General features: G+C 38.8%; 1 protein-coding gene across 2 annotated transcripts in view; it reads right to left on the bottom strand.

Annotated features, from left to right (window-relative positions):
* Positions 1-5,636: 5,636 nt before the first annotated feature.
* Positions 5,637-13,567, bottom strand: part of RIT2 (Ras like without CAAX 2) — a 175,695-nt gene continuing 167,764 nt past the window's right edge. For both annotated transcript variants that reach the window (XM_038125471.1, XM_038125470.1), the window contains exon 6: positions 5,637-7,399. In XM_038125471.1, coding sequence (XP_037981399.1) covers positions 7,172-7,399 — 228 coding nt within the window. In that variant the 3' untranslated portion in view covers positions 5,637-7,171. The remainder of the gene's footprint in view (positions 7,400-13,567) is intronic.

Here is a 13,567-nt window from a genome sequence, read left to right as displayed (position 1 = left end):
CCATAGAGAGATTTGTTTTTTTAAATGTCTAAAGAAGTTTCAGTGACAGACCAACTTATTCCATAGTCAGGTTCAAGCAGATTGTCATTAGAAACCTGATGTGAGAGGAAATACAAACTTCTCATTCACTTTACTGAGTTGTGGTATTGTTCTCTCTTGCTCAATTTTCCATTCTGTGCTGTGTTTTTTTATTTGATTTACATTAAAAAGTTCCCGAACCATCTTGCATACTCATAGCAATTGTGACTTCTCTGATCTCTCCCCTTCATTTTCTAAGCCAACAAAATTTCATGATCCACAGGAAGGATGAAGCAAATCATCATCAATTTCTGTTCTCTTAGTATCACTCATCTAGTTTTAATATCCTCCACCAAACTCTTATGGTGGGTGCACTTGAACCAAATCTCTGGTGCTTGCCTAACATCTTTTTGTCATTTTATCTGCTCTTGATCCCCTCCTAAAAGGTGTTAAGGCTCACCTAGAGTGGACAATTCTGCAAGGCTTTCCAAGTTCAGTAGAGGAGCCTGTTGCTCACTGAGGTGGTAGATGGAAAAATTCAATGTCAGGTTGGACAGGGCTCTGTGAAAAGTAATCTAGTTGAAGTTATCTTTTTACAGCAGGGAAGGCTGAACTGGAAGACCCTTAATAGTCCCTTCCAACCCAAACCGTGCCATGATTTTATGATTTTCATACATTTACTGATACTGTATTCTCTTCTACTCTTATGCCTATCCTTGTCATTAATAATAGTCTGTTTATTCTGTCTTCCTTATATTGTCTTGCTTTAGGTTATGCATTTCTAAGTTTTCGGTGACAGAAACCTCATCTTCCTCTGTGTGATTGAAGTGTATTCATTATCATGGTGTGATGTGCAATTTTGTTCTGGATACAGATGTGAATCAACCATAAGATTTTCCACTGCCTTCAGAGGCACTACCCACTTATGCTCGCTGAATGCTTTATGTGTTCAAGCTTATTCAGTCAATGTCCTACTTAAAGAGGCATCTTTTATTAGTCAGCAGTGTTTAGCAGTGGAAGCAAATTCGGTTTTTATTCAGAAAGCAGAGTGACTTTGCAAAACTTTATTAGGGAAAAAATTATTCTTTCTCCTCAATGTGAGCATTAATGAGAAATTTATGAAGAAGGCAGAAGACTCTGTGTCTTTGTTTTGTAAAAAGAATTTGAGGCTGCCTTTTAAACAGCTGGGACTGGTGCAAAAGATCAAAAGAAATAAAATCATAGGATTATAAAATGGTTTGTGCTGGAAGGGTCCTTAAAGCTCATCTCATTCCAAATGCCTGCCATGGGCAGGGACAACACCTTCCACTAGACCAGGTTGCTCCAAGACCCTTCTAACCTGGCCTTGGACATTTCCTGGGATGGGGCAACCACAGCTTTGCTTGGGAACCTACTCCAGACCCTCAATACCCTTGCGGTAAAGAATTTATTCCGTTACGTCAATCTATTATAAACCTCTCAATTACTCTTCAATTTAAAACATTTCCCCTTGTAAAATGAAAAAGAGTGAGTTTATCTGGACAGAGCTGAAGACAGAATGACCACCCTTGGTGTTTTGGGATTGCAGAGAGACAAATGGAAGGAACTGCATAATAAACTTTCTGAATGCGCTAAATGAAGTCACAACCATGGTTTACAGTAGGGTTATTTAATCTACTAGTTCTATCCTGATTTCCTCTTTCCAGGAAAAAATAATTTCAAACTATCTTGTTTGAATACAGGAAGAGCATAAATATATAATATTTTTCTCTGGTGAATTTCCCAGATGTGAAATACACTGCCTTTCTCTTCTATTGATTATGCCTAATCTATAAGGTAAAATGGTATCGGGCTTTTTTTTTTATAAAACCTAAGCAATATAAAATTATTATAGGACCTGCTTTATTTTACCCTCCTAAAATTATGTTTTTACTGGACTTCTGTTCCAAGAGCACTGTGAAAAACGATGGCTTTCTACATTGTTCACACAGTTTTTGAAATAGTTGTAAGTCCAAAAGTGCTGTAAAAAAATGATGCATGACAAAGTGTGCAAATGGGAAAATCAAATTGTCACATTAATTATCTATTGACAGAAGATATACAGCAGGTGATGCAATGGCTTTAGATGTTCTTGTCTTTATTACCTCTTGGGGAAAGAGTTCAGATCATGAAATGAGTTTGGTGCTCTTGAATGGACATTTGTCCTCATCACAAAACAACCCCATAATTCAGCACGATGTAACAAAATTGGAGAGCTCAAATTGAGGTGGTTTAGAACCAAGAGCATCAGGGAGTGATAAATCAGGCTAGAGGTGCAGGGCAATGCCTCTTGGGGTGACTTTCACAGTGTCTGTGAGACAATGCCATCCCCATTACAAATCATTTTGCCAGGCAGACATCCTAACTCCACATGCTTGAAGGGACAGATCAAGCTAGAAATAGTACTACGAGGGAGCTTGATCTGGTCTAAGTCACTATTCCATTCAACTGCCATTAAAAGTTATGAGAAAAGTGATTTTTATATTGCATTTAAGATTTTACCATTCTTCTGCTAATTTTCAGGGACTTTTTTTCAGAGCCATAAGCAATGAGCAGTGTGCATAAATAACAGTCCCTAAAGGGAATGTCTAAATATGACTAACTGCTGTAAGTATACTTAATTGAATTATATTAGCATAATTATCCAGGTTAGACACCCTTTTTTTCAATTGTTAGTGAAAATTCTGGCCAACACTAGTGCATATAGCTAGCTCTAGGAGCTAACCACAAACTTTTTGTGATTTATATGAAATACGTGAACAGATTTCAGTTTAATGCTCATCATTATTTCAGCATCACCATCTGAGTGACACTGCAGCAGGTACCTTTGGTTACTCTTTCTAGGAAGACACACTCACAGTTATTTTGCTTATCACAAATTTCACACCTAGGCCACCAAGAGAAACGTTCAACATCAGAGAAGAATTTGACACAGTTGTGAAGTGTAAGTCTTCACTATGAGACTAAGTTTTGCTTTCTGCATGGGTTTTTTATTTGTTGTTGTTGTTGTTGTTGTTGTTTGGTTTTTTTTCTATCTGTCATGATAGAGATAGGGCTCAAATATCTAAGCTTACAAATAAGAGACATCCAGAGACTATATATATTATAGTGAACGTATATTGCCTATATATATCTATATCTATATCTATATCTATATATGTATTTAGTGGACAAAATAAAGATAATTAGTTCTTTTCATTCTAGCTATGCATTCTTACATCTCAGTCTCAAAACAGACATTTTCTGGGTGTGTAAAGAAACTATTTTCAATCGTTTGTAAAGACATCAGATTGCTAACAAGTTATGAACTGCCAGTCTGAGCGAACAGAGGAGGCTACTGCACAAAAGCTCAAAGGCTGGTGTGCAAAAGCCATGTATAAAGGAAAACTTAAGTTCTGCAATATTCCACCTTGACTTACAGCCTTGTCCAGATCACTTCTCAACTAGAGGCAACATGTGATCTGCCACAGCTGTGAAGAAGGGTAATTAACTGCCATATATTATGTATTTGTGAGAGACACCAAGGATACTTTTGCAAATTGTTATTACTTTATTTTATTTATTAGCTGGCTTTAATTATATTCCTGTAGGAACCTGAATTATGGTTCAATTGTAGCACGGTCTGACGGTGGAATAAGTTATAGCTGCTGCCTTCATGGGACTGTAGGCAACACAGCAAAATAAAGTGATCTGTTTCCTTCTTCAAGTCTTCCAGACATGATTAGATGAGAGAATAGTCAGACGCAGAAAAGTCTTCAGACACAGAGCTGCTGTATTTTTTTAATTCTCTCAGCTAGGTCTGACAGCTAAATACAATCTTCTGTGATGGAATCAAAATGATTAATTAGGTAAAAGAGCTGCACCCAGCCTCTTGTGCAGTTATGACTTATGTTATCCTCACTGACTCTAACCTCCATCAGCTGTGCTCAATTAACTGAGGTTAAGCATTATAGATTATTGAGGAATTGGGTCATGGTAAATCAGAATTACTTTTACAATTTAGAAGTAACGGATGGTGAGGTGTTTCAGAGACAAGGCTCAATGCCTAGGATTTGCAGAGCTATTCTCTGCTGTTGATATTGAGTGGAAAAATCTTTACAGATGGGGTTTTTCCGTCAGGAATTTAGACATCAAAATGTTTGCTGGGAGACTGGCCTGGTTTTTGTGGAGGGAAGTAGAGTCACTGGAAAGAGACAGCCAGTTCAGGAGGGATTCACCATATGCTAGCCATCCATGCCATATGGGAAAATTCACCAACATCTCTCTCTGTATTAACCAAGAGAGGATCTGAATGATTGGATGTTATCCTCAAGTTCTACATGATCAAAGTGGAGTGAGATAAATAAAGAATTTTCTGCCTAAGATGTATTCAGTGCCTGAAATTACTCGCAGAAGATGTAGCAGAATATCCTCAGAGGGTATGAGGCCTCATTCTTCCTGAAGAGACTAACCTGGTATCAAATACCTTTCAAAATGAGCATTTCAGGGCTGGTTGTGATGACACACAGAACCTGGCATTCTCGTGGACTTGCTAGATCTAAAAATATGATGATGCAACCTGTGTCTGTGCCACTAATTTGAACATATCCCAGGAGACACCTGAGCACATTCTTACTGCCAATATATTAGAATGATGCCTATCTTGGTTTCAGACCACAAAAGAGCACTTTTTTGATGCCTTGGCACACTCCAGGAATCACTTCCAAGAGCAGGTTGTGTGTGGTAACCCTGCTGTGAAGGCTAAAAAGTTTAACAGTATGGAAAGATATTGGTCTATGCCAGATGACCTTAAAGCCAGTGAATGGTTATATTTAATCTAGTTAATCTATTTAAGACTTAATTGTAGACTGTATCTATGTTGTTTTCTGCAACCTTTCTTTGTCTCGCAAATCGACTTGAACCAAGGAAACCCTAAAAATACAGAGCCAAGTTCATGTTGATATTGTATGTCCCTTAGTGGTGGGGGTGTGACATGACATGACCAACACTAAATGATTTTCAATTGACTCAAAACTCAGGCATCTGCCCGAAAAAAACAAAGATCATCCCTCAAGGTTTCTCAGGGTGGTAGTTTCTATGCTCTCTTACACAGGGAATGACTGCTTCGTTCCCCCCTGCGCAGTATGCAGGATTGGAACAGACACAGATGTTTCCCCTTGTTATTTATGGTCTTAGAATTGCCATCTGTCCAGGGCAGCCTCTTGTTGTCCCTCCACTAATACTTAGCTCATAAACTCTTTGGACAAGTGCATCTTTTCGTCTGTAGGACAGTTGACCTAAAATCTCTGTGGCAATACAGATAAAATAATAATAGTAATTACAATGTTGTAAATGCAGACTTAATCTTTCAGAGGCAGGAAGCAGAAAATTCACCTAGAATGGGTACATGTATTTGTATTCCTCCAAAATAATCTTTCTCAAATAGAAACATAGCCCCATATATCTAAAAATGTACAGCAAACCATTACTTTTGATGAAGGATTTTTGACAAGTCACAAAGTATCTCTGGATTCCCTTGAAAGGAAGGGAGAGTGGAGAACAAAGCATTAGATTTTAATGAACTAAAGTTATTCACAATACCATAACCTTTCCAAATTTTTAATGAACTAAAGTTATTCACAATACCATAATCTTTCCAAATTTTACAGAGGAAAACAAATCTACTCCAACACAGAGTATGCAAAATATAATTGGTTGAAACTCTGCAAAATAATCAAAAAAAAAAGTGAAAAAGGAGCATTTAATAAAGATACATATTTTTTTGTTATATCAATTGTCAGTCCAGGACAGACACAAATGACACTGACAACTAGTATGGCTCCATGGAAATCACAATCTTTATTTTTGACAAAACTTATGCATATTCTATCTATAAAATTTATAAATAGCAACAACATTAAAGGAACTCCAAGGGGGTGAAAAATGTTTAGGAGCATATATTCTACTTCATGCCAGCTTTAAAAAGGAATATTTAAAAAGACTTATCCAACTGCTTAATCAAGTGGTTCAGTTGGATGGTCAAGGACTGTGAGCAATGGTGATTGAGCTGATGCAATTCTCTAGTAAGTTAAGGGCTGGATGCTACATCACAGATGCTGTTCCATGCTGGGACAGAGCTGCACTGCTCCAGGGATGGGCTCTGGGACTCATTGGACAGACAGAGCACTTCTGAGCTCCTTGATGGGACAGGGGAGTGGGGCTGATGGTGAAGCACTGGCACAGGATGCCCAGATGGCTGGTGGATGCCCCATCCCTGGAAACATCCAAGGTCAGGCTGAACAGGACTCTGAGAAACCTGATCGAGTTGCAGGTCTCCCTGTCCATTGCAGGGATATGTCCCAGGTGGCCTTTAAAAATTTCTTTCCAACACAAAATCTTGTATGACTTTAGTGCACAGCACATCTGAAGAACATGGCACCTCTGCCAGCCAGCCCTGGCAAGTGCAGCTCAGAGGAGACAGAGCAGCAGCCCTGCAGCCTCTGCAGGGCTGGTGCACGACTTGTACTCTGCTTGCAAAACCTGCCTGCTGTCTGGGCAGGACACAATGGGGATGGGGCAGCGCAGGGTCAGAATTGTGAGTCCCCAGGTTCCCTTTGGGCCTGGCTCACAGACACGTTCACACACAGACACGGGTGTGCAGGCTGAGCACACGCTAACCCTAAACCTACATGTGAATGCAAAGCTGAAGGTCACATCCCAAAAGTCCTTAAACAGTCAAAATGTCCATTGAAATCAATGTCATTCGTTCCTGGGATGGTGAAATGACCTGTGCATGCAGAGGAGGAGGCAATGGGTGTATCCATTTTTCTAGAGCTGGTGGAAGCTGGTTCTGCCTTGGATGCTGGCGTAACTCATAGCATTTGAAGACCAGCCATGGAGCACACGTTAAAAAACACAGTATTTTCTCCACTCAGAGTTGCAGAAAAGGTATGAGAGGGTATGCTAAATGACGCTATAGAACAGAAGAGTCACAGGGAGACCACTAATTGGGCCCTCAAGGAACAACTTCTGCATGAGAGCTGACGGGAAGGAACTCCAGGACCTGGCCTGGAAGATGCTGTGTCAATGCTGCCTTTTTGAATTATTACAGGTTACTGTGGTCAGCTCCTGATGAGTGGCTCATAAAGAATTGCCATCAGGTTGTACTTTCCTTTTTTTTCTTCAGGGATCCCTTCAGTTTCCGCCACAGGCTATCCTTCCTCTTCATTTTCTTCTCTATCATGGACAGTGAGGACTCTTTCCTTCGAATTTCCCTCACTAGTCCATGAAAGACATCATCAATGTAAAAGCGGAGAGCAGCTGAAGTCTCGAAAAAGGAGCAGGAATATTCTCTGGCTAAACTCATTCCTTCTTCCGTTGAGACCTACAAAGAAAAGAAAATTCCATAAATATTGCCCGATGCAGAAAACATTAATCAGCATGAGAACATTACAATATATATAGTCTGACTTCTTAGAACCTGCAAATCACTGACCAGGAAAATAATCTGACAGCATCCAACAGATAAGATTCCAGGGTGAAAGGATGAGGCTGAATTCATGAAGTATTTGAACTGAGCAGACTGGCAGTATTCATTTGCTCAGGTATATTACGTCCCTAATTCTAATGCATCAATTTTTCCATGTATTTCCTCTCTTTAGTACAGTAATCCTTGGTTTGACAGTGCTGGTACTTTTATTCTATAGGCTGGAATGGATGACTAGAAAGACTTACACAGAATTAAGGCCCTAGAAAATCCTTGTTGAGCATTAACCTAATCCTGGAGGCAACTTGACTCTTTAAGCACACCAGCTTTCATACCCTAATATTTTTCAGTCACATTAATTTCTGAGCATGCCTTGGAGTGGTTTGGTCTTTGCAGGCCTGTAATCCTATCACTGAGCTCATACCTGAGCTGTATGAAGATCCAAATCTATTTGTTTTTCAGCTCATCTTCCCAAAGTGGCTTTGTGTACTTACTGCTCTTGTAGAAAGTGTGGGAAATGTGTCTGTATTTTGAGGAACTGACAAGCCTAGAGGAAAAAAAAAACCAGATCTTTTCACTGACTTTTCAGAATTTCAGAAAAAAGGGATAATTTTTTTCTGAAATTCCATATTGTCTATCTCTTGGCATTTGACCTGCCAGCCTGCTAAGTGGAAGGGTGCTCAGCATACTGATTAATGTGTGCATCAAATAGAGCTTAAATGCTTATCATAAGGGTTGCCACTGACTGACAATTAAGGTACTTTTTACACTTAGAGAGTTCATCCAATAACATGCAGGAGGTCTGCAGAAAAACAAAGAACAAACCCTGTGAGCTTCTAAATGTTAACCCAGCTTCCCACCCAATAGACTGTCCTTTCTTTTCAGTATTTGGACATAAATCTGAATAAATGAATTATATGAATTGCATGCATGGTGTATATTTAAATTCTAGGTCAGAAATCCCAGGCTTTGTTTCTATTTAAATTTGCATATTGTGATTTATTCAAGTCACTTTCCAAACATCCTATGAAAAGTCAAAGCTATACTTTGAGATGGCCTTGTGAAAGGCTACATGAAAGGATATGGAAAGTCTCAATTGCTACACCACAAGACTTACCTTGGTGGTTTGTTTTAGCTCGGTTTGGTTTTTTTTGTTTTGTTGTTTTTTTTTTTTTTTTTTTTTTTTTTTTTTTTGTTTTTGTTTTTTTTTTTTTTTTTTTTTTTGGGTTTTTTTTTTTTTTTTTGGTTTGTTTTTTTTTTTTTTTTTTTTCTGATTTCTAGCTTCATGCACCCAAAATGCCATTTATCTTTATTGGGGAAATAAAGCTCTGTGACTCAAGATACAAGCACACTCTCTTATACCTACCATGAAGAAAATGCCATTTATGATTAAATTATGACACCACCTCATTGCATTTATTCCACTTATCTGTAAGGCTGGACATGATAGGAAATAGGATTTGGGATGGAACAGAAAATTGGTTCATTCCAGCCTGGAAGTAAATCTGCACCAAGGTTGTACCTGCATAACACAGACCTCAGAATTTCTCACCCTCTCCTTTGCACTGAGTCACACAGACTTTGTAGCATTTGCAAGGACCAGGCCTCTATGCTCCAGGTACAATCTTAATTTAATTAAGAATTTTGTGAGGGTAAGCAGGGAGGTTGTAGGCCAACCTGAAAAATACTTCCTGACAAAATAAAAGATGGTTACCACTTTCCAAGTGCTATAATTGCCAACCTTTTGCAAAAAAATATGGGTAGCAATATGGTCCTTGTTTTTCTCTGGGCAGCTGTGTAAGCAAAATGCATGATTCAATAGTCTATTGGGCACCATTGAGAAATTGATTGTCTGGATAGAAGACTATTTTGGTTTATTTTGGACCTTATAATGAAGTTTTTTTTTCCTTGCTATGCCTTATTTGAGCTAAAGGAGGAATTTTTTTTTTTTATTTTGTTAAAGATGCTGCAGCTCTAAGCAAATGATTGCACAGAGATACATTTCAATGAAGATTTCATACATTCATTACCTAAAAGGAAGAAAAAATCTACATGAACTGAAATATCCTTATGTTAAATAATGGCAAGGTGGCAAATATAATTAGGGTCTGCACAATAATACACAAAGATAAAAACTACCCATTCTTTCTCTATATTAATTTCTAGTCTTTACCTCACTTTACTCCTCCTTAATTTGACTTTTTCCTTTCTTTTTTTTTTTTTTTTAATATATTTTCTAAGACTAAAAATATGTTTTCTCCATCCTACAAGGAAGAATAACTGCAGGGAAGACATGCTATGCTCTGTAATGAAACAGACTGCTAAGAGCTGTGAGAAATGGATAATACTTAGGAGAATTCAATCATGCAGAAAAACTTTCTCCCCATATCTTGGTGGCTGGAGGTTAGCAACTTGGCCAAATTTGGCTGAGTTTCTTTAAAAAGCAAGAAAAGTTTGGTTTTGGACTCCAATTTCCTGCCAAATTACATAGACAACATTAAAGTTATTAATGGTGATAGTTCATTTCAAAGCATGGCATTTTTCTTAAATCTTGCCCTCAGGAACTGATTAACTGCTTTGGGGAAATTTTAAGAGCTAATTCAGCAGGAGGAGGACACCTGGCACAAACAATTTCAGGATGATTAGCTGATATTTTTCAGCTTCAAGGCTGAAAACATAATTTTAAAAAATAAAACATTGTAATGATTATCATTACTGCTTCCAGCCCCAATGAATATAGTTATAGTAATTTAACTAATCTGTTTGCTGAAGAATCTGTAAATATAAAGAGGTGTCTGGAGAAAAAAAATACACGTTTTTTTCTTGGTTCATCATTCGGTCAAGAGGCTAGACACCTATGGAATGAGAAACAAGGGATAAAGCTTGATGAGGTGACTGAGGCCGACATAATTCCAGGGATTTAGCCTGTTCCCATCTTATTGCCAGAAGAGAAACTATGTTGTAGAAATCCATTCCAGATCTGCACAGCCCAGGGACTTGTTGACAAATTGCAGCTTCCATGGGTCTGTAGCAGTGGGAGATTTGATCTGTCAGCATGACATGGACAGACAGGTCAGGGAGAGAGGTCATTCTATTGAATATATATCTGGGAAGCAGAGCTTTATATCTCATCCTTAGAGTAACCCTTTTTGATTGAATCTGGCATTGTTTTCAAGAGTATAATTCTGGTCATATTGATTCCAACTTAGCTCATTTCTGTGCTGCTAAACCTCAAGAAGGGAATAAAGGTGGAAGATAGGTGTAGTGAACATAATGAAAAATTAAAATTTCGGAGCTAACAGAAACTTCCTGAGTTTGTTTCAAACTTTTAGAAACTGTGATTATCTGGGTGGAGTTTTGATCAGCATTTACAGAAGGGCTTGAAGCTTGCAGCACAACCAATGAGCAAGGTCTCCCAAACCCATGAAAGGGGAATGAAGCCTCATGGATACAATGTGTTAGGGGCTGAAAAAGTCTTCTTTTCTAAAGTGTAGGATTCTGTGTGCCCATTTCTGACAGCACATGTGAGTTGAGAAGGAAGATATGCCACTGGCAACATATATATTAACTGAATCTTGTCTGGACAAGGTATACCTGTTCCAACAGCACCTGAACAGCACCCAGGACTGTAGGCTGAATTGGGAATTTCCCATCTCTGCATAGCTGAAGGCAGCTAGAACACAGCCCAGCTTCCTCCTGAGGGGAAGCACTGGCTACAAACCTCATTATGTAGCATTAGGATTCTGTTTGTGGCTTTTGCAAACCTCCTCTGAAAATTACAACTGCGATTAAATGCAACGCTGACAGGCTGAGAAAGCTGTGATGGATGAGCTGCCATCTTTATGACAGCCAGTTCCCCACTAAGGTCAGCTCCTGCACAAAACCACCTGGGCTGGGTGGTGGGTGGGGAGCCACTGGCAATCATTGGCCCCCATGGGCAGACATAAAAACACCTGAATACTTGTCTGAGATGGAAAATGCACAGAAACTAAATAGATCAATAGTCTTCCTCTGCCCTTGGACTGTCATTAGCTGGAAAAATCTCCATCAGGATCAGATTATCTTGTGTTCAGCTTTGTTACCTCCTTTGGTCATGGCAGCTTGAGAAGGATCCCAAAGTAGATTTCACTGATGGAGATTTTGCTATCAGAGTCACTGATGGAGATTTTGCTATTCAGCTTGACTCTGGGTGAGTTAGTGGGGGTCTTCAGGCGGGGAAGCAATGCATTTCCACTTGTGCATTTCATCCCTGCATCCATGAAGTAGGGTGGTCTACTTAAGATGGCTTTTGCAGTTTTCCCCTCATAACTGGGACCTCCAGATTGCTGTGGAGAAATCTGGGAGCTGCAGGTGGAGTGCTAAGCATTGCAAGGATTTGCCTGAATTTTTGTTACAGACTTCTACCCTGGTTGTCATCATATAATTCAGTTATATAATTCGGGATAATTTTATATCCAAAAACCTTGTTCTGTGAGTATTTTTTTTCTCTGAAGACACATGGTCTAGATCAGAGACAGAAGGGTACACATGTTGCTCAACAGAGCGCTCATCTAAATCCCACAGAGGGAAATAGGAGGAATTTCTCTTGGTTTTGATCATGATTTGCATTTTTGACAGTCAATAATTTATGAGAGTTGTAAGGAAAAATAGTAAATAGGGAGGGCAGAATATTGAGAAGCCTTTTTTGCACCAGTAAACAATAAATAAGAAAAAGAATAGGAAAAGTCATGAACTGGACTAGGAAAAGTTTGGAGTAATGTCCCAGAAAGATCAACGTCCTTCTCCTTCATGTCTGGTGATTTTTTTTTTCTTTTTCTCAATAAGTCCCACTCCAGAAAAGAAGAACCAGATGCTAAGTTGTCCATTAGCACCTGGATATCAGTGTAGAGATAGGCAGGCAATCAGAAAGAGTCCACACACATGTTTGTGCCCCTCCTCATCACAGCCCATTCCTTTGGCATATTAGAACAAATACAATAAGCTTTTGGTACAGGTGTAAACCCATAACATATTAGAGGAAAGAGATGTGGAGATCAAAAGTATTGCTGTTTTTCCTCAGTCTCTGATAAGTAACTTTGCCAAAAGAAAAAGAGAAAATTAATCTTATGGGTCTAGAAAAATAATACCATCCTGGACAACAAAATGGGAAAGTATTGGTGTTGACTGACATAAGCAGTGATTTTTTAAATTCTAGCACTGACCACCAATTTTATGCTTACAACAGAACACAGAAAAACTGTGTTTTCTCATTAATCATGCAATCACAAAGTCATTTAGATAGAAAAAAACCTTTAATATCAAATCCACTCATTAATGCAACAGTGCGAAACTCACCACTAAACCATGTTCGGAAGTGCCACATCTACATGTCTTCTGAACATCTACAGGAACAGTGAGTCCACCACTGTCCTGGTAACCCTATTTCAATGCCTGACAACCCTTTCAGTGAAGACATTTTTACTAATATCCAATCCAAGACTTCCCTGGTCCACTTGAGGCCTTTTTTTCCCATACTACTGCTGGTTGCCTGGAACAGGGAAATGCTCTTTATTTCGATGGACAGGATGGATAGCAAAGGCTGAGCTGGCTGTGTCTATATTGCCACCTGCCTTTCTTACAGCCAAAGGCATTCACTGTAAGTATTTGAATTGCGTCTTGAGAGACGTGGTGCAAACCACTAATCAAAGAGCAGATCCATTATACCTACATCAGTTTTGACAGTTATTATTTTTTTCCTTTGGACAAGTATCAAGAGGCATGGTGGCAGAGACTTCCTACAGGCTGGAATAGGGATCTTTCCAAGTGTGAAGTGCTATTGTTCAGGTCAAAGCTCAAACACTTGGCTATTACAGCAGTGGCTGGGGTTTAAAACATGAGCAGAAATATAAAAAACCCAAGAAAAATCAATCTTTCTGTCTTCTTAAGACAAGCAGCACTGTTGTTATTTGTTCACATAATACACGTCATGACATATATTTTTAAAAGAAAATGAAAAAAGTGTTCCAAGGCATTTTAGCCTTCTCCTTCTTCGGATCTTTGCACTTACATACTGCCTATCATATTCTT

The sequence above is a fragment of the Motacilla alba genome, chromosome Z (assembly GCF_015832195.1).
Source record: "Motacilla alba alba isolate MOTALB_02 chromosome Z, Motacilla_alba_V1.0_pri, whole genome shotgun sequence".
NCBI classification, from domain to species: domain Eukaryota; kingdom Metazoa; phylum Chordata; class Aves; order Passeriformes; family Motacillidae; genus Motacilla; species Motacilla alba.
The sequence above is the reverse complement of the archived record's forward strand: the minus strand, read 5'-3'. Positions and strand labels throughout refer to the sequence as shown.